Source organism: Poecile atricapillus, chromosome 3, assembly GCF_030490865.1.
Source record: "Poecile atricapillus isolate bPoeAtr1 chromosome 3, bPoeAtr1.hap1, whole genome shotgun sequence".
Classification (NCBI taxonomy): Eukaryota; Metazoa; Chordata; class Aves; order Passeriformes; family Paridae; genus Poecile; species Poecile atricapillus.
Genome location: NC_081251.1, coordinates 116332363 through 116352658, shown reverse-complemented (window position 1 = coordinate 116352658; position 20296 = coordinate 116332363). Strand labels below are relative to the sequence as shown.

General features: G+C 52.9%; 2 protein-coding genes across 8 annotated transcripts in view; one reads left to right on the top strand and one right to left on the bottom strand.

Moving 5' to 3' along the window:
- Positions 1-466: 466 nt before the first annotated feature.
- RALGAPA2 (Ral GTPase activating protein catalytic subunit alpha 2) overlaps positions 467-20296 on the bottom strand; it is a 103267-nt gene continuing 83437 nt past the window's right edge. For 2 of the 6 annotated variants that reach the window (XM_058834901.1, XM_058834904.1), the window contains 3 exons: positions 13587-13708; positions 6643-6680; positions 468-3077 (listed from right to left, as the gene is read on the bottom strand). In XM_058834901.1, the coding sequence (XP_058690884.1) occupies positions 6676-6680; positions 13587-13708 (127 nt within the window). In that variant the 3' untranslated portion in view covers positions 468-3077; positions 6643-6675. Of the gene's footprint in view, positions 3078-6642; positions 6681-13586; positions 13837-20296 lie in introns of those variants that run through there. The other 4 variants (XM_058834899.1, XM_058834903.1, XR_009277183.1 and 1 more) reach the window with 3 other exon arrangements.
- LOC131577265 (histidine-rich protein PFHRP-II-like) lies at positions 3084-5666 on the top strand. Of its 2 annotated transcripts, none has more exons than XM_058834918.1 (2): positions 3084-3335; positions 3553-5666. In XM_058834918.1, the coding sequence occupies exon 2, from the start codon at positions 5003-5005 to the stop codon at positions 5435-5437; it is 435 nt and encodes a 144-aa protein (XP_058690901.1). In that variant the 5' UTR covers positions 3084-3335; positions 3553-5002; the 3' UTR covers positions 5438-5666. The 2 variants fall into 2 exon arrangements, with proteins under 2 accessions (XP_058690901.1, XP_058690900.1); XM_058834917.1 differs by having other exon boundaries at positions 3084-3665; positions 4007-5666.

The window sequence follows — 20296 nt, the reverse complement described above, 5'->3', positions numbered from 1 at the left end:
TTGGGCAGGGTTTGGAGCAACCTGGGATGGTGGAAGGTGTCCCTGCCCGTGGCAAAGGTGGGATGAGATGAGCTTTAAGTTCCTTTCCAACACAATCCATTCTGGCACTCCATGGTAAGTATAAACTAGTCTATATTTTATTTCATTTAGTACATTATTTTTCATGCCATTTCTATGCCTGCAGCCACAGGTGCTGGGCTGGGGGTGCCTTGGGTTCACGTTCCTGCCCCGTGCTGGGCTGGCTCTGCCAGCTCTGCTGCAGCCCCGTGGCTGGGGCTGTGTCCTGCCTGGTGGGGCCATGTGCCCCTGGCCCCGTGGGTGTCCCCTGGGTGTCCCTGGTCCCGTGGTGTCCCTGGTCCCCTGGGTGCCCCTGGTCCCGTGGTGTCCCTGGTCCCGTGGGTGCCCCCAGCCCCATGGTGTCCCTGGTCCTGTGGTGTCCCTGGTCCCATGGGTGCCCCCAGTCCCATGGTGCCGGTGCCAGGCTCTCAGCTGTGTGGGAGCTGCCTGCCCTCTGTCTGGAGCCTGTCCCACATGCACCTGCTGCTGCCAGGGCAGCGGGGACAGCAGCTGTGCCAGCCCTGGGGCGGGCACTGCCGGCTCAGAGCGCTGCCAGCACAGCCCCTGAGCGGTGAGCACAGCCTGCTCCCCACCCGCTCCAGGGTGCTGGTGCTGGGAAAGGCAGGTGGAATCCGGGTTCCCAACAGCTCCTTAGTGTGTGCACATTCACTTCTGCAAAGTAAGTATCTTATCTGGAGCTAGCTGGATTAACTCTCCATTTCTAGTTAGAGCACCTGAAAGCAATTTAGGAGAGGACTTTGGTGTGGCTCTTCAGCAAAGGAAGGGAGATTTCCTTTGTCTTTTCAGACATCATTACAGCTGAGTGCAGCCCCCTGCATTTGCTCTAGGAATGCTCCTCTGTAGAGGAGAAAATCACCATTACAAACCTCTTATTTTTAACACTGCTGCTTGGACCACGAGGCATTGCAGGGAATTGCCCAGTGGTTTCTGGGGGCCCCAAAGGGCTGTCACTGTGCTTGGTGCCACGGGCAGGGCCGGGCTGGCAGGAGGTGCCACCCTGCAGGGTGGCCAAGGGCACTGCCGCCATGTGGGGCCGCAGTGCGTGACAAAGGTGGCTCCGTGTCAGTCACGGCGCGGTGTGGAGTCCTCGAGAGCTCTCCGGGCTGGGAACGCCGCTGCCTGCTCCGCAGCCCAGAGGGACTGAAGCCACATCCAGCAGGGACTGTCCCTGTCCCCTGGGAGCCAGCCCTGCACACCCACGGCACCCGCAGCAGCATCGGAGTTCCAGCCCAGGCACCTCCCTCCCACCGCCACACACACCACAGGTACCACCTTTTATTGCTCTGGGGAGAAACTTTATTGTGAGCAAAGATTTATTAATTTTGTGAGGGGTAACAGAGTGGCTTTGTCATCCAGTTCAGGGTGCAAAACCACAGCGGAGTTTATACAAATTAATAGTTTTTTGACATCAGGAAAACACGATTTTCATTGATGTCTTAATTCTTCCCTGAATTAGAGGTACATATTGCTCTAAGGAGAAAAGGCTCCTTACTCAGAAGGATGCCTTTGAAATTCTTTCAGACCAGCTATTGGATAACTATGTGCCAGACACCCTTGCCTGTCCAGCCCTGAATGTAAAATAAATTAAAATACATGTTTTATTTCCCAGGTTCCTTCACTGACAGAAAATCAATAGAAAGCAAAACCCAGCTGTGAAGCAGAAAATCAAACCGGTTTGCCCAAGCTCTCAGTGATAGAGGTTCCTTCCTGCAGCTGCACCAGGTGAGTTCCTGCCAGGCACTGAGGCTGAGCTGCTGCCCCTCAGGCACAGAGCACAGGCAGAGCCCAAGGGCCACCTCAGCATCACTGGCCATGGCTGGAATGTGCCCCACAGGCACTGGGTGGCCCCTGGGCAGGTGCTGGCACTCAGATGGACAGACAGCTGCAATACCAAGTGCAAGTGCAGAAACAAACACGGGGGCCCAACGGGGCCTTTCCCAAAAAACGCAGTCCCTTTGCTCAAAACAACTCCCATTCTGTTGGGAGGTGTGCCTGTGTGTGCCCAGGAGCAACCAAGCAGCAGCAGGACAGGGCTCTGGGGCTGCTGAGCTCAGAGTTCTGTTGCTTTAAAATACCTGATATTTAACCCCATCAACCTATGACACCTGTAGACCAAAACACCTCAGCTACTGCCAACACGAGCTCTGCTCACGACAGCAGGTGCCAGGAGGAATTAAGTCCTCAGAAACCTTTAGCTGAGTTGTCCTCTGGCTAGAGACAGGTCCCTGCTGGGACAAGGTGAGGGGGTTACTCAGTTCTTCACGCTGTGCCGGAAAGGGGTCATGGCAGGTGTGTGGCATTTGCTCTTCTAAAAGTGATTTGCTTATTTTTGTTTCTCTAGGGAGCAGTTCCAGTGCACAGCCATCACACACACCGCAGAAAAGCCACGGAATTCCCGCACTGGGACATCCCTCATCCACCTGTGCTCCAGCAGGGAACGTTTGCTACCGGGCTAGTCACAGGAAAACCTCTCTTTAGCAGAAATTCCCTAATGCACAGGTAAGTGCTGCCTGGAATGACTAAAGCAGTGCTCTAGTACACTAAATACATTAAATAACTGGTCTCAGAGCTGGTTCATGACCTCTGGCTGCGGCACCTGCGCCCAGGGGCTTGGCTCACATGGTGCCAGCGCAGTGGTGACAGTGACACAGGTGACATCCAGTCCCCAGCTATGTCTGTCCAGACTGGAGAAAGGCCATTTCACAGAGCAAACTCCTCACCCAGGCTCTTCAAGACGTGTTCACCCAGAGCTGCCTGTTGTGATCTGTGCTCAGGTGCCGTGGGCTGCCCTGGCCACAGCTCTGAGCTCCAGGGCCTCAGGTGGACGCCTTGCTGAGACCCTGCTCCTGGAGGCACGTGGCAGTGGGGCTGAGGGCACTGGTGGAGCTCCCCAGAGACCCTGCTCCTGGAGGCACGTGGCAGTGGGGCTGAGGGTGGCTCTGCCAGCTCGATTCCAGCGGTGTCAGTGAGGTCAGTGCTTGCACTTGTGGTGAGGCAGCCTGGAAGACAGAGTGAGCAGGGAAACCCCAGTCAGCACGAAACAGCCTGTGTCCTCAGAATAACCACGTGGCACAGCACAGCCCTTCCCCTTTGCCTCTTCCCAGCCTCTCCTGGGCATCACTCAGGTGAGCTTGACCACCAGAGGAGGAGTTTGCTGCAGCTGCTGAAGAACTGCCATACTGTGCTTCCCAGAGAAATCAGGGATTTCTCTTTGCCAGCTCCCAGAAGTGAGGAGCAGTGAGGCTGTCAGTGTCCAGGTGAGCACTGAGCCCCCCACCATCACCCCCTTTTGGTCTGCACAGCCCCTGCAGCTCCCCACGGCTCTCAGGGCCCCAACAGTCCCATGGGAGGGAGGCAGGAAGCTCCCATCGTGCTCACTTGAAGCTCCAACATAAAATAGTTCTCTGTGGGTGATACACAACTGGTTTTTGCTGTGTGCCATTAAACTGCTCTTGTATATTTGGCCTGTTACAGAGAGCTGGAAATGAGCATCCCCAGTGTGAGGGCTGGCACAGAACTCTCCCTGGAAGGTGCCTTAACCTCTGGAAGAATCCTAAAGAATCATGATTTCTTACACTATATTACAGGTACCCTTGTTACTGTTGGCTTATGGTCACCACTGGGGAAGGGTCTTGGGGGGCTGTGGGTAAGGGGGGTTACACTTTGTTGTTGAGTGGAGTCACCTGCTGGTCATTCCCCAGAGGCCAGGTCTGCCCAGGCTGGCTGAGGGGGAACAGGTGAGCACATGGTCATTAAATGAGACACTAATGACCAAAACCAGCTGCAGCTGCTGTGAGGGACTCGCCCTCCCTGCTCTTCCCAAAGCATTTCCCAGGGGAACAGCGTTTCATCAGCTCCCTCAGGAAACAGTATTTTTAAACTGTGTTGCAATTCTCTCCTCAAGTGTAAACATAAGTTTTTATTACAGGTGGGAGGGAGGAACAGCCTCACAGCCAGGCAGGGAGAGCAAGTTCCGACCCCTCTCAGAAGGCTGGCACACCAGTGGCACCTGCTCTGAACCTCCTGAGGGATGGGGGTGTAGTAGCAAGACCTACTTCCAGTGCAACAACTGACTCCATTCCTAGCTGTGCCTGGCCAGGCCACAGCTCTTCAATCCTCCCTTCACCTTCCTAGCCCAGGTGAATCTCAAATGTGTGCAGAATGCCCCAGAGGGCGGCCAGGGCCTTGGCTGAAGCTGCCCGTGGCTGAGCTGTCCCTTGAGGCACAGGTGAGCAGGGGACTGTCCTTGCAGGACAGGTGGGGACATGGCCTTGGGTCAGTGTGGCAGCAGGATGAGCCCTCAGCTGCTGTCTGAGGACAAAGAGCCACCCTGGCTCTGGACTGCACTCCCAAGGTGAGGTGTAACCTGTGCTTGAGCAGCTCAGAGTGTCTGAGTGACTGAAAGCAGGAGCGGAACAGCAGCAGAGCAGCCCCGAGTGTGAACCCCCCCGGCCTGCTGCAGCCGTGCGTTTGCATCCCAGCCACAGCCCTGAGCAGATTGGGCCTTTGAGGAAACTGACTGAGGGGAAATTGCACATTTTGAAAAGGTGGAAAGTGTGACTTAGCCTGTAAAGGCATTTTCTGTGAAAAATGCAGAACTGTCAATTTTGGATTAAAACAAAACCTGTAGTGCTATTAACTGTGTTGAAAGGCACGGGGGAGGGAAGGGCTGTGAGGGAGGTGTTGTGCTTGGCATGCCTGCAGTGAGGCAGGATGGCAGATGGTCAAAATAATGCAGGTTTCTCCAAATGGACAAGCTGAGGCAACTCAGAGAGAGAGGGGAAAAGGAAAATAAAGAAGTAAAATTAAAAAAAAAATAAAAATAAAAAATACGCGGATCGCAGGAATCGTTCACCGCGCGCGGATCGCGGGAATCGTGCACCGCGCGCGGATCGCGGGAATCCGTTACCATTACCACGCGCGGATGGCGGGAATCGTTCACCACGCGCGGATGGCGGGAATCGTTCACCGCGCGCGGATCATGGGAATCGTTCACCGCGCGCGGATGGCGGGAATCGTTCACCACGCGCGGATGGCGGGAATCGTTCACCGCGCGCGGATGGCGGGAATTGTTCACCGCGCGCGGATGGCGGGAATCGTTCACCGCGCGCGGATGGCGGGAATCGTTCACCGCGCGCGGATCGCGGGAATCGTTCACAGCGCGCAGATCGTGGGAATCGTTCACCGCGCGCGGATGGCGGGAATCGTTCACCGCGCGCGGATGGCGGGAATCGTTCACCGCGCGCGGATCGCGGGAATCGTTCACCACGTGCGGATCGCGGGAATCATTCACCACGTGCGGATCGCGGGAATCGTTCACCGCGCGCGGATTGCGGGAATCATTGCTGGGCACATGTGAGTGGCATTGTTTTATGTGGATCATGGAAACCATTATCATGTCATTAGTGTACACATCACAGGACTCCACGCCACAGCCAGAGGGCATTAGCCCACGCGGCTTGCAGGAGCCTTTAGTGCACACGGGAGCCTTTAGTGCACACAGGAGCCTTTAGTGCACACTGGAGCCTTTAGTGCACACTGGAGCCTTTACTGCACACAGGAGATGTTACTGCACACTGGAGCCTTTAGTGCACACTGGAGCCTTTACTGCACACAGGAGATGTTACTGCACACTGGAGCCTTTAGTGCACGCAGGAGCCTTTAGTGCACACTGGAGCCTTTAGTGCACACTGGAGCCTTTAGTGCACACTGGAGCCTTTAGTGCACACTGGAGCCTTTAGTGCACACTGGAGATGTTACTGCACACTGGAGCCTTTAGTGCACACTGGAGATGTTACTGCACACTGGAGCCTTTAGTGCACACTGGAGATGTTACTGCACACTGGAGCCTTTAGTGCACACTGGAGATGTTACTGCACACTGGAGCCTTTAGTGCACACTGGAGATGTTACTGCACACTGGAGCCTTTAGTGCACACTGGAGATGTTACTGCACACTGGAGCCTTTAGTGCACACGGGAGCCTTTAGTGCACACTGGAGCCTTTAGTGCACACTGGAGATGTTACTGCACACTGGAGCCTTTAGTGCACACAGGAGCCTTTAGTGCACACTGGAGCCTTTAGTGCACACTGGAGATGTTACTGCACACTGGAGCCTTCACTGCACACTGGAGCCTTTAGTGCACACTTGGAGCCTTTAGTGCACACTGGAGCCTTTAGTGCACACAGGAGCCTTTAGTGCACACTGGAGCCTTTAGTGCACAGAGCCTTTAGTGCACACTGGAGCCTTTCCTGCACACGGGAGCCTTTAGTGCCGTGTTTCCAGGAGGCAGAAGTGTGCCCTAGAGGCAGAACCACGTGTGGAGTGCAGGAGTGTGAGAGGCAGAAGAGCGGAGGCGGCAGAGCTGCACACCGAGTATGGGGGCATGAGGCACACACAGAGCATGGGAGGCAGAGCAGGCGTGAGGCAAACGTGGAGCACGGCAGGCAGAGCTGAACATGGAGCAGAGGCAGCGAGGGAGGAGGAGGAGGAGCAGGAGGGGAAGGAGAGCTGTTAGTGATGAACCACAGCAGCAGAGCGGCCAGTGGGAAGCGTCACTCTTACCTGTGCCGTTACTGTAGCGAGAGCATTAACACTCTAATCTAAAGGGAGAGAACAAAACCCAGTCAGTGCAGGAGCAAAGGAGGGGAACAAAACCGAGTCAGTGCAGGAGCTGTACCCTGTGACTGCTGCGCTTGCACCAGCCCAACACAGCACACCCTGCTAAAGGCGGGAGGGGAGCTTCCCTCAGGGACCTGCGGACACACGGACGGACCCGTGCACTTCCTCCTGGGGTCTGAGGACTGAAACAAACCAGGGAGGGAACGCTGGCAAAAGCTGGAATGATTATTCATGGTGCTTCATCTTCTGCCAAACCTGCTGCTGTGCAGTGGTGGCATGCAGCTGCTTCACACCTCAGCTCCACGTCCAGCACTGTTGCTGGCCACACCATTTCAAACCAGCTAAAATTTGAGGCTTCATGGAGACCAAAACCTCTGTGACACTATAGCCAGGTTAAAACTCCAGGAAGTGAGCAGCGTAGTGATCCTGGTGCCACATAAACTTCCCAGAGGAGGAAAGAAGTCCTTGAGTGCATAAAACCTGTCCATGAGCAGACACACACCTGCACTCAGATGAGACACACACCCACACACCCTGGAGGGCCTCTCACAGCTGAGGCTGCTTAGAGAGCACTAAGCTTTTAAAACACATTTCTTGCAGGAGGGACTAAAAACAAAATATAGATGAAAGCATTTTAAATGCAGGGTTACCTTGCAGGAAGCCAGAGAGAGATGGTGTACTGCATCTTAAATCCAGTCCACAGAACAAACCTGGTTTCTTCCCCAGGGCACGTGCTCTGGGAATGGCCTTTTAGCCACTGCTCGTGAAGCAGCTGAACACCCCTGACAGCAAGGGTGGGTAAGACCATGGCCTGTGAGGATCCTGAAGACAGGTACTTGAGAAGAACCAGTAAGTTTTCACATGGGCTGTGACCTATTCCAGCCCCCCATTAACCTTTCATCCACATCTGTGGAAATCTTTGTTTTCCTTCCTAGAAAATGCAAAGGTAATAAAATTCCAGATAGAATCACTGTAGTAAATCTGCACAGCATTCCTGTTTCCAGCTCCCAAATTCATACTCCAAGTGCACTGTAAGCAGCATCCTGAGCCTGCGTGGAAGAACCCATGGATAACTAAAGCTGGGTTAATCACGTCCTGCAGTGCCTGGAAAGCTGTGACACAGTAAAGAGACTCTGACAGTACCTGTTAACCGGGGCAGAACTGACCCTCAAACAGCACCCACAGCTCAGATGGGAGTGCCTGGCACCACTGAGGGCCTTCACAGTTTGAGGGCCTCAGAAATAAGCCTGAAAAGTACACAATGAAGTTTAATTACTCACAAGTTGGAGAAGCTGCTGATGAGTTCTGCAAGGCTCAGCCTCAGCCAGGGACCCCAGCAGGTGCTGGGGGTTATGTGGGTGTCACAGGTAGGGCAGCCCAAGCCCTCTGCACGCAGCTGCAGGACGGTTCTGGCCCGGTTCTGCTCTGCCCTGGCTCTCTGCTGGCACCTCAGTGCAGAGGGAAAATGCAAAGGGGCCTCAGTGCCTGGAGCTTTCTCCGTCAGCTCGAGCAGCTGGAGCTGTCACCCGGCAGAGGACACAGCCCATCGAGCTCCTATCATCTTCACCCATGCCAAGAGCTGGGATTGCTGTCCCTCCCCACCTCCTCTCCAGGACAGCACAGAGGGGAGTGCCCTCTGAGCCAGCCATGGCAAAGGCAGGGGCCAGGCTGAGAGCCCTGATGTGCCTCTCACCCCCTCCACTGCTGGGATCCCAAGGGGAACACCAGGCTCCAGGGGAAAGCAGTCCCAGCACCTGCCCAGCCTCAGAGGACAAGTTTGGACTGTCCACCCCCAGTGGTGGCCCAAGGGACAGCCCCAGCACACTGTGCAGAGGTGGCCACTTCCTCAGGGATCTGGACCCTCTGGAGCCAGGCCTGGGCTCCTGGGCAGATCCCTTCATCAGCCTGTTCGGCCACAGGAGCTGGAGCGGGGACAGAGCTGCTGCCCCCAACACGTGGAGGTACCTCTGACCCTGCCCTGCTAATGCCAGACCATTCCTGACCCTCACAGGGACACGTGGGCAGCAGCCCTGCCAAAAGGGCAGGGAAACTATGGGCAGAGCACTGAAAACCAAGAGCACACGGGCAAGGAGCAGCTCCTGCCTCCGCTGGTGCCACTGCAGGAACTCCCCAAGGGCAGCCCAGCTGCGGCAGGCTCCAGTCTGCTGAGGATGAGGAACAACCTGGGTTGGACAGGGGAAGCCAGACAGCTCCTTGTGCCTCATCCTGAATAGTCCTAACAGGGAAGGAGGGAGAAGAGGAAGCCCTTGAGTCCTGCCTCCTGTGCTAACTGTCCTGGCACCTCTGCTCCACTGCCCTCAGCTTTTCCTCTTTGTTCACTGCTGGACAAGCTGCAGCGAGGGCTGCACAGTGTCCACCTCACCTGCTGAGCACCGTGCCCAGCAGAGCAACAATTCCCTGTCCCACGAGTAACCAGGACACTCAGCAATTTCCTAGATCCCATAGATTAGAAACAAATTGTTCAGTTTCAGGCAACACTGACACACCGATCAAACCCAACCCTTGGCACACGCCGCATGTGCTCCCATACAGTGGCAGTTACTCAGTTTCAGATGTGTGTGATTTCAATATTCCCAGGAAAACAGGCAAAAATAAAATATATATAGAGAGAGAATCCAGACACAGATCTGAAAGAACACCCTACAGAGCTTCAAGGAAAAAGACAAAAGGACAAAACCCCCAAAGTAGTATAAAAACCCCAGAAAAATCAAACCAAAACAAAAGGTATCCTTGGCTCAAACACTGTTACAAAAAGCATCAGTCCTGTTTAAAACAAGAATTAGTCTGGGTTTGGTTTTGTTTCTGTCAAAAAAATATTTTAAATCTGCATGCCCAATTCAGATAATCCTTTTGCTTTAAAGTGGAAAAGATAAAGCCCAGCACTGAACAAAAAGTGGTTTAAAATAAACCATATCTTGTTCACTGTACATTCAAATGTTTTCTACAAGAACTTTGGGCATGTAAAAGTCCAGACACAAAAGAAAAGCATGTGTCACCTTTGCAACAAAAAGGTTGCAAAATCTCGGTTTTATGTAAATGAGCAGGCACAGCTCCCGAGGCTTTAAAACCAGGGAATGCTGAAAACCTCAATAGTTCCTCGACTCAAGTGTTGCTCCTGGGCAATGCCATAATATTCATTAAAGAATCCATTTATCAACAGATACCACATGTCCAAGTTTTCCAGCAGTTTTTCTGCTGCTCTACTGAAAAGGATGCTTTAAAAACGTTAAGCTGGAACACAGGAACCTGAGATGCTTTCTCTGCCCACTCCACACCATCCATTAGCAACTAAAAAAGCCAAGATTTACACTATATCTTCCCTGATAACGCTGAGCATTGTGCTTTATTTTCCAAGTCATTAGCATGCACAAGAATGACCTCATGGTGAACAGATGCACTTGGATATGGCAGTGATTAGATCAGTCCTCTCAGCAGTCAAGTGTGCCCGTTGCCATTAACCCCTGAGGCGCCAGCGGCACTGCTGCACAGGGGGTTCCCTGGAAAGCAGGAACCTGCCAGGGCAAACACAAACCCCTCAGACAGAATCCTTGGGAAAGCTGTGACTGCAGAGTTGTTCTGCAATATCCAGCAGCCCCTTCCACTTCCCAAGGTTAACACCGTGCTTCTGCTGCTGACCTGCCACAGAAACAGCCCAAAGCCTCAGGGAACCCTCATGAGCCACAGAGGTGGCTGAAGTTGGGGCGCTGCTCTTCCCACTTCAGCTTCACCAATTATTTTAAAGAACACACCAGTATTTTGTTGAATAACTATTTCTGGTTTTGGCTGAAGGAGCGAGAACAGCAGCTTAAAGCCTATCCACTAAAAGGAGAGAAATCTGCAGAGGGAAAGAATGAGAATAATTCAATAGTGTTGGATTATGGAGGATTTCCTGGGCTGCCTCTCAAACCCTGCCTAATTAAAATACAGCATGTAATGCACCAGTTTAACAACAAAGGGCCGTATTCCCAGCTTTTGTTCCTAATCTGCACATCCCCTAAATGAGTTTGGGGATGGCCATTCTGCCTGTGAGGCTGCATTTTCAATGCTGAAGATATCGGGGCTATCTGTGATCCATACAGGGAGTTTAAGGCTCTGTTCCTCAAAACAGCAAAGGAGATCAACTGGACAATTTTCCTACAGAAAATGCAGCACCTGCAAGACTGGTGACAGGGAGACTAAGCCAGGCCAGGAAAACCACACCCCACGTGAGTCTGGGGATGCACCCCCGGGGGCAGCATCAGAAAACACAAAAACATCCAGTTCCAATAATTATCTCATAGCCAGTGACACCTCAGTAAGGCATCACCGAGAGCTGTGCTTGATTTCTCCCCACGCTGTGGGAGACATCACTCCTGAGAACGTGCTGCACTGTGATGAGCAGCACCCTCACTCCCTGCCCCTCTCTGCTGCACACAGGTATTCGCAGGATCACACCTGAGGGGCATTATAACAATCACATCACATGAGAATTCATCTTACATTTCCCTGAGCAGTTTATGCTCAGCAGAACCAGCTGGCTTCTATTGCCACCTGTGCCAGCTCCATACATCCCACAGAATCAAGGCTGGAAGAGATCAACAAGTCCAGTGGCCAATCCAGCACCAACCATCATCACCACAAGATCAGATCCTAACGCATCCTGAACACTTCCAGATACGGGGAACCAGTGCCTCCCTGGGCAGCCTGTGCCTGACCACTCCTTCAGGGAGAAGTGCTTCATTTACTGCTCCCTGACTCCCTTTTTCTGTTTCAGAAGAGAGAAATGCCCCCTGTATTGCTGGCTGGCAGACAGGTGATTCCTGCAGTGTGGGTGGATCTGTGTCTGGAGCAGGGCTGGCTGGGGAACAGCGGAGCTGCCGGGGCTGTGTGCAGCATCCCTGCGACTGCCGAGGGGCATCTGATGGAAAACACATCCCCATGGCCACAGCTGACACTGGCCCTGCTCATCACTCACTGAATATGCAGGAGAATCAGCAGGTAATGTGAAGAGACTCTCTGAAGCGGAGATTCTGACACCAGAAGTCATGGCCAGCCTCCAGTTCATGAGCGGGAAATTAATTCTGAGGCTCAGAAGTCTGAAAATTGGGACCGGACTGGGGGAGGCTTTGCACTTACAAGCAATTAAAATAATGAAATCATACCCAGGTACTCCTGATTTCACAGTGTTTTGAAATCCTCAGCTGCTGGGAAACACTTTATTTTTTTTATTTTTTTTTTAAATGTGTTTGGCATACACAGCTTATCCTTCGGAAAGTGGGGCTGCCGAGGGCTCTGACACAACACTGTGCGCTAAGAACAAGTGAAGATGAAACACCGAGCAAAGCGTTTAAAACAGATCTCTAGATCCACATTCCTATTTGCTGATATGTGGACAGATAAACGATTCAAGTGCTAACGACCAGCCCTGGGCACGCGCCGCGCTGCTATTGAAATGGGCAATTTTTTTGTCTCAGACTTTTGGCAGAGTGTATAAAAGAATTTAATGCACAGCTGTTCTACTTTTTAATGTAGGAAACATTAATCAAAGCTTTAAGTTATAAGCTTTCCTAGCATTGTTTAGTATTCCAGTTCAGCAGAGATCAATAGATCCATCCCGTGTTCCCTGACGCCTCTCCAGGACGCAGAGGCGCGATTATGTAAATGCCCCCGGCTTCCTCCCCCTCCTGCCAGCGCTTATCTCCAAAGCCTTCTGCCTGCTGCTCCTGGCCACCACTGCCCGGCCAGCACGGGCCTCTTATCTCCTCACAAAGCTCCGAGCACGCCAGGATCGGAGCCAGCAACGCCAGACAATGCTGCGCGCCTGCTTCTATTCCTAAGTGATTTATGTGAGCAAATTCAATTTCTTCCCTCAGTGTTTCAGTTTAGATGGAAGATATCTGCTAACGAGTAGGGCTAAAGAGAAATAGAGCAGATGTCCTGCAACGTTTATACAGGTTGGAAATAATCTATTCAACAATCCAAAAGAGAAGCAGGGAATCATTAGAAAGTGCCAGTGTCACCCTCGGAGTGTCAACGACGGATTAAGGAATCTTTGTTACGGAGTCCAGCACACGGTGACCAGATACTTTCTGGATGCTGGAAAAAACCACATTTTGAAGGCACTAGAAATGTGCATTTCAGAGCCAAAGTTCCCTTTCAGGAGAGGTTCACTTAAACTCAGTGGAAGCCGCCAGACAGCGATTGTGACTGCACACTAAGCTAACCCTCCACACGGCACACAAGGGATGAATTCCCGGAGTTGGGCACAGTGTCAGCTCTCAGCAGGACGATGACTGATGAGCACTGACGTGTGCACACACACACACACCCCACACACCCATCACAGACCCCGCAGAGGCTGCGGGCCAGGTGCTGCAGGGCAGCTCGCCGGCATTGAAGGGACGCGCCGCATCGCGCGCGCCGCTGCCGGTCCCTGACGGCACCCCGTTCCTGCGGCTCTTGTGCATTAATCCCTGACCCTGGTAGCTCAGCAGCATAATCCCCATTTAGCATTAGCAGCAGCTTCCCCTGCGAGGAACTATTTCTGATAAGTGAGCCCCGATTCAGGCCTCGCTTTTGAACACAATATTCCCGGCTCAGCAAGAACCCGGAGTCCTGAATGAGCCCGAGCCCATCACTGCGAGAAAGTTCATTAACCTCGCCGGAGTTGGGGGTTAACAGGATAGCTGAAGAAAGGAGCAGTGTGAATAGCTCTGATGCAAAACAAATTAAAATGAATGTCATCATTCCTTTTGATATTCATTAGTTGATTCAGGGGAAGAATAGTCTTCTTAAATTTGCAAGCATTTATCTACAAAAAACAGGTGTACATCTGCTGCTCAAGTGCTTCTTGGAGCTACAGAGAAGAATAATGTGCAGAGACTCACCAGTTCCACCGAGGGAGTAGCTGGGAGAGGGAGAGAAGACCTGAGCGGCAAAATCCTCAAACGTCATCACTTCTTTGTGGTTCTGGATGATGGCTTCGAGGTACAGAGCTCTCTCCTCGTAGCTGTGAGGCCCCGTTAAGGAAAGGTGTGTGCAGAACTCGAGGCTGTCACGGCATCCCCGAGCAGCAGCCCCAGATCCGCTGACCGGGCTGGAACGGGCAGGGAACTGGCCCAGAACTGCCCAAGGGTTCTGAATGGGGGCAACAAAGAGGGGATAGATACATTCAGGCCTGGAAATTCAGGGTAACACCTTTTGAGCTTCCTGACTAAGCTGTGACCTGGGAGCTGCTGAGCACAGGAGCAAAAGCCCCAGATCAAAACCCACCGTCATGCACAGGCTGTGGCACTATGGGAAGCTCCTGGCACGCAATATTCCTGTTCCAATGGCCAGAAAAGTAATAGATTGGAGGAAAAAACCTACAGGACAGAGGGATACACCTCCCCCCCCTCCCCATTCATTTGATTACTGGACTTCTTAGACAAAATTAAGCACAATAAACCAATTGCAAAAGCGTGACGGTTATATTTAGGGCAGGTGCTGGAAGGTGCAACCTTATGTATCCCAAATAAACGATGCACAGTGGACGAACCCAGCCCACAACTTGCATGCATTATGGCCTGAATAATGCAGGCAACAAAGCGAGCTAACATCGAGACTATTGCCTTTTAATTAAAACTCGGCAACCTGGAACACACAGCATTCAAATGTGTAATCAAAAACCAGTCACCAATAAAACTTACAAGCGTAACAAGCTGAAGCAACTTTCCAGCTGTCTTAATAGGACCCCTGCTTGCGGCAGCCTTTCACAGCGGAGAAAGCAAATCTTCCCCTTTTGTGTGCAGCTTCTGTCTGCTCAGAAGGTGAATCATACACTTCCAATAACAGGATAACGCCTGGGACAAACCTACAATGGGCTGGAGAGCCTCACGTATGACTTTATGAATTAGGGCTCGCAGGAGCCAGGATGACATCTCATTCTCCGTTTCCTCAGCGAAAACAAAAGTTTTCAGCGCCTCATTGTGTTTCTGTTATGGGGAAATGCACTCGAGCTCTGCAAGGCTGTTCGGTGGGAGCAAAGGCCAAGCTGAATTTAGAAATTAGGAGCAGGAGAATAACACCAGTGACAACAGAATGCAGGTGAGGGTATTTAGAATTGAAAAGCATTACTAATTAATATTGAAGTGCCATTTGTGACTTGCAGTACATTAACAAAACCACTCTGAAACACTACTTTAAAAAAAAAAAAATAAATCAGATAAAAGCAGCGCTTAAAGCCAGAAGACGACGGTCTGGTGTCGACCTCGAAGGGAATAAGCAAAGCACGTCTTCATCGCACGCGAGTTCCTGCGGGCACGGTGGCAACAAAGGGAAGAGAAAGAAAGGAAGAATTTTGCGTTTAACGCTCATAGAGAACGACTGATACATGATAAATCTTCTTCTAAACTTCCCGTGGAAGCCTGCAGAAAGGAAATCAATAGGCAGCATTTCAGCGTTTGCAGCTGCTGACAGCGTTATTTGCTCGGTTTGCCTGCCCTGGCCGGGAGAACGCGCTCCCGGCAGCGCGGGGCTGCTGCCTCCCTCCCTCCATGGGCTGAACTCCCGGTGACTCCGGCTGATGAATGAACGGCTGCCAAACTTCTCCGAGAGGAGCCACACGCCCGGGCCCGACCGGCAAGGGACTGACGGATGCCATTCAGCGCTCATTATGGACATGGCGATTCCCGGGCGCTCGGCTCCTGCCAGGGCCGTGCGGGCCGGGGCTGCCGGGGCTCCTGGAGCTCCCGTGGTTCCCGTGGCTCCCGGTGCTCCCGGGGCTGAGCCCTCTGGAGCCGGCACGTGCTGCCGCAGCGGGAGCGGCCCCGGCCGTGACAAATGGCTCAAAGGGCTCGGTGACACCGGGGGCTGCCGAGCACCTGAGCCTGCTCCATCCACCCCCCGGCCCCGGCCCCGGCCCCGGCTGCTCCTGGGCTTCCACCCAGGCCCGGGGGACGAGCAAAGGCTCCTCAGGCTTGCCCGAGAATGCCCTGCCGGGTCCCGAGCGGCTCCGGACAGCTCAGGAGCAGCAGCAGCCGCACGGAAACGCCGCCCGGCTTTGCTCTGCCGCCGGTAAAATCCCGCTGAGGAGCCGGAGGATGCTGCTCAGCACACAAAACACCGGGAAAACCCGCCCGGACAAGCGGCTGAGCAGGAGAGGCAGCTGAGGGAGAACAGGGCAAGGTGTGGAGAGCCCCGCAGATCGGGCAGAGAGGAGCCCAGCGCAGGCAGGCCGGGGCTGCACAGCCCAGCTCCACCAGCAGCCAGCTCCTATCGGTGCTCCCCGAGCACAGCAGCGGGGACACAGCAGCTCCTGCTCCTGCCGTGGGGACAGCCAGCTCGTTTGTACTCACAGCTTAATCACAACAGAACCGAGTGACTCCAGCGAACTGAAATTAAACTCCCTGCTACCTCTGTCTCAGTACATATGCACATTTGGGAGAACAGTTGGGATTCATTAAAAAAAGAAGAAGTCAACTAAAATTTTGCTGAAGTTTAGGAATCTCAATGTGGAAGCATTGTGAACAATCTGGAAGAGAACCCTCCAAAAAACACCTCCATCCTGTAAAAAAAGCATGACGAGCTTTTCTATTTATTGCCCTGTAGGAACGCGTCTGTCCCGACAATCCCTGGAGCAATACTTCTGTCAGAGCTGCCCCATGGAAAAATGTGCTGTGCCTTCAGCCTAAGAGCCAACCACGAAATATCACCGAGTTTCACACATCAGAACCTCACACCAAACCTCTTTAACCTGACCTTTGTGTCACAGCCCTCCTGTGAGCTTTGGGCAGAGCCCACCTGACACCAAGGTGCCCCCAACACCAAGCAGAATTTAGATGTGCCACATAAACTACTGGTTTAAAAACGCAAGCATGGATCAGCTCTGGGCTCTGAGCAGGGCTGGGAGGGAGCCCCGAGTGCCTGGCTGGCTTTCCTGGAGCAGCCTCAGGGCTGGAGCGCTGCAGGGAGCACACAAATGCACTGCTGCGGCAGGCCTGGCTGCAGAGGATGGGCTGGGAGCTTGAACCCTACCCCAGCGCAAAGCTGGACAGCTGGCAGCCCTGATTAACCAAACCCCCAGTTAGCTGGGGGCCTGGGGCATCCCCTGAGATCTGCAGATAAATGCACTTACACCAGACCCTCCAAGGAGCTGATCAAAAGCTCCTCTTTTAATACGTACGGCAATTTGACCCACCCCTCCACGGCTGCATTATTTTACATTTTGCTTCTGCCAAGGCAGAACTCCAGAGCAAAATATTTTAGACAGACACAAACGGGTTTATTTTTTTTCATTTCATATGAAATAATGACATGGAGGGCCATGACAAGGTGTGAATTATAGATCGTGAACATATATAAAACTGTGGGAGAGCAGGAATTTAGGTCCTATTTGAATACAACCAACAAATCTCAATACTGGAGTATTATGAGCTTCTAGTAGTGTTTTATCAGCATACCAATTACTTTAACATGTCAACCACACAATGAAGGCAGTTTGAAAAAAACCCCAATACATTAAAATGTGAACATCAGCTATTTGCAATAAACCACAGAAACTTATTGCAGCAGCAGGATGACCTGCAGAGTGAAACACACAGGACATCCTTCCAGATGGAGGATGCAAAAGACAAAAGGCAGAAGCTTTTGAAAATTCACCAGAGGTGGGTACCAGCCAGCACTTGGCTCTCACCCACCAGCATCACTTCTATGTTTAACCTCTACAACATGGAGCCGCTTTCAAAACATAATGACCTTGAAAACCCTTCAAAGTCCTCATCATCTGGGTTCTGCAGGTGCCCTGAGCCATCCCAGGACCAGACCTGCCCACTGTTTCCCTCCCTGCACACACACACACACACACACACACACATGACTAAACCACATCAAGCTGCCCTGCTGAGAAACAAGGGAATATAGAAGATGGTGACTCAAGCAGATCCTGAAAATACAGAACTTTGGCTTATTAATCTTAACTCCTTGCTACCCTCAATCTCAGGGCCCCACTCCTGCTGATGGCAATGGCCAGCCCCTCCTGCCCCACGCTACTGTTTGAAAATAAAAACATTCATGCAGCATTTATATACCGTCACCGCTACACGGAATGAACAATGCGCTCTGCTGACGCAGTTGGCAAATAAAAACAGGAGTGTTTGTGGGTTTGTGGCCAGGCTGGGGAGAAGTGCCTGGCTGCTCTCCACGGGCCGTGCCAACAGCACAGGGCCACGACTGGCACCCAGGACACCGCCAGGGCCCACGGAGAGCACTCGCTGCAGCAGTGCAGCCTGTTCCTGCGGCTCCAAAGGGACCCTGATGCTGGCAGGGACCTGCTGCAGCTCCCATCTGCCACGTGCAGAGAAGGCTTCTGGGGCACCGGGCCAGTGGAGAGGCTCAAAGCACAGAGGGAGACAGTTCTTTCCAGCCCGTTGGACACTAAGGCTGGCTACATGTCCACATACCAATTCTTTCTCTACCCAATTAGGGACACCTGCAGAAAATCTTTGAATTTACTGTTCAGTGCAAGAAACATCTATTTCAGTTTCATCCTGATTGTATCGTAGGGCCCAAAGATGGTTCACAAAAAGGGTTTGCTCCTGAAACTGTGACAGCAGTTTGGAAAACAAACGAGAACATGAATGTTTGGGACTTACCAAAGCAGAATAAAGCCAGGACCATAAAACCGAGGTTAGCAGAGATGTGTTGGCTGATGACCTTTCTGCACCTAATTGTCCTCCCCAGCTCTGAAGAGGATGGAGTTACTGTGCTTTTAAAATGTGGTGTTAGGCAGCTTTGGTGTGAAACTCAATCTGCTTGATTGGGCTCGCCATCATTTACGGTCTAGTGACCGCCAACGCCGCACGAATTTCACCCAGAACTTTCGGGGGAATTTTGGTAACATATATCCTTCACTAAACAGGTGCAATTAAACTGTACTTGTCAGCCACCCCAGACTTAGGTGCTTTTTATAAACCAAAGCGTGCAGGATGGAAACTCCAGCGGCGCCTGAATCGCTCCGTGTAACGTGTGAGACGCGCGTGCGGCCGCCGGGCTCTGTGGGCCCCTGTCCCCACGGCCAGCCCCCGTCACAGCCATCTGCCCACGCCGCAGCCACGAGAGCCAGGGCTCCCAGCCTGTGCCAGGGCTGCTGTTCCTCCTCCTTATCCAGAACAGGCACACCGTCCTCTGCTGCCAAAACCAAGAGCTCATCCTCTCTGCGGCATAATTTTCTGCTGCTGCGCCACCAATTGCACTGACAGGCAGCCCTCTGTGCCGGGGGGATGGCTGGAGCCCACAACACCCTGGTGTGGAAGGGACACGGCTCTCCCTGACACCGACAGGTACCGGGAGGTCTGCAAAGGGATCCCTCCTGTGCACAGCGTTTGCCCAGCGCCTCGGCACCACGGCTGGAGCTCTGCCACCTCCCTCCCCGCAGCGGGGCCCGGGTCCCTCACAGGATCACAAAAGAACCTCGGTGCTGACTGATGGAGATGGGCCTCAGGTCCCCGAGAGCCTGGGAGTGCTGCGAGTCCCAGGGCACGCTGCCACGGCATCTCCCCGCGCGCACGGTGCGATACGGCGGCTCCGCGCAGACGGTCGCCAGTAATTGCTTTAAAGGGGAAAGTGCAGTAAAACAACAACAGAAACACGTTTCACACTGTTTCAAAGCATCTCTGTGGAAATCAAGCAGTGTAACAGCAAAGCCATTCTGAAGGTGCCCTGAGGCAAAGGCTTCGGTGGCTCCCACCGCTGCGCGTGGCCCAAGGTGTGCTGTGAGCACCCGTCTGGCAGAGGCACTCGCCTGCTGCTCTGGGATAGCAAGAATATGTGGCACATTAGTCATGCCAAGTGCTTCAGGGGAGAATCTTGCATTTATTATGAATAAGGCAGAAAACAAGCTTTCATCTTAATTTCTGAGCGCTCAGGCAGGCGGGAAGCCTCCGGGGGCAGACACACGTACCATTACAGACCGAGCGCTCCGCAGCGCTCACACCGCTGCTCCCGCAGCACTCTGAACCCTGACAGCACTCCAGCTCATCCCCACCCAAAGCTCTGTAATGCTGCCACAGTCCCTGCAATGCTCTCCTCCCAACTGCTCCTCTTTGCACACAGACCTGTTCTGTTGAGAAAAGAGCCAGGCCTCTGCCTCATCCCCTTTATTGACTTTTTTCCCATTCAGCACGTTCCTCATGCGCTACAGAGGTGACAAACCACACACAACTGTGCCCAAAACATGGCACTGTCTATTTTGCATGGTGCAACCAGCCCTCTGCCCATCCAAGGTGCAGCTGGCCTCTCCATTCCATGCTTACCACTGACCTAACACGGCTTGGATGGAAGTATTTCAATTACAATGATGACAGGATGGCCTGTTACCAGTTCAGAGCCGCAGGGCACACCGAGCTCTAACCACCCAGAGGCTGCTATCAAAAGTTCTGTATTGTGACACCTGGGCACAAGGTTTTCACCAGCAAATCAGTGGGGCGTGATTGCCCCCAGATATACTTTCTCTGGAGGTGGCCATACAGTTCCCTACTCAGTCCTGAGAGATAAAGGGACGGGAGTTTCTCAGGTCTAATTGAAAGCCACCTTCCCAGTGCCCCAGAGCAGTGATGGGGAG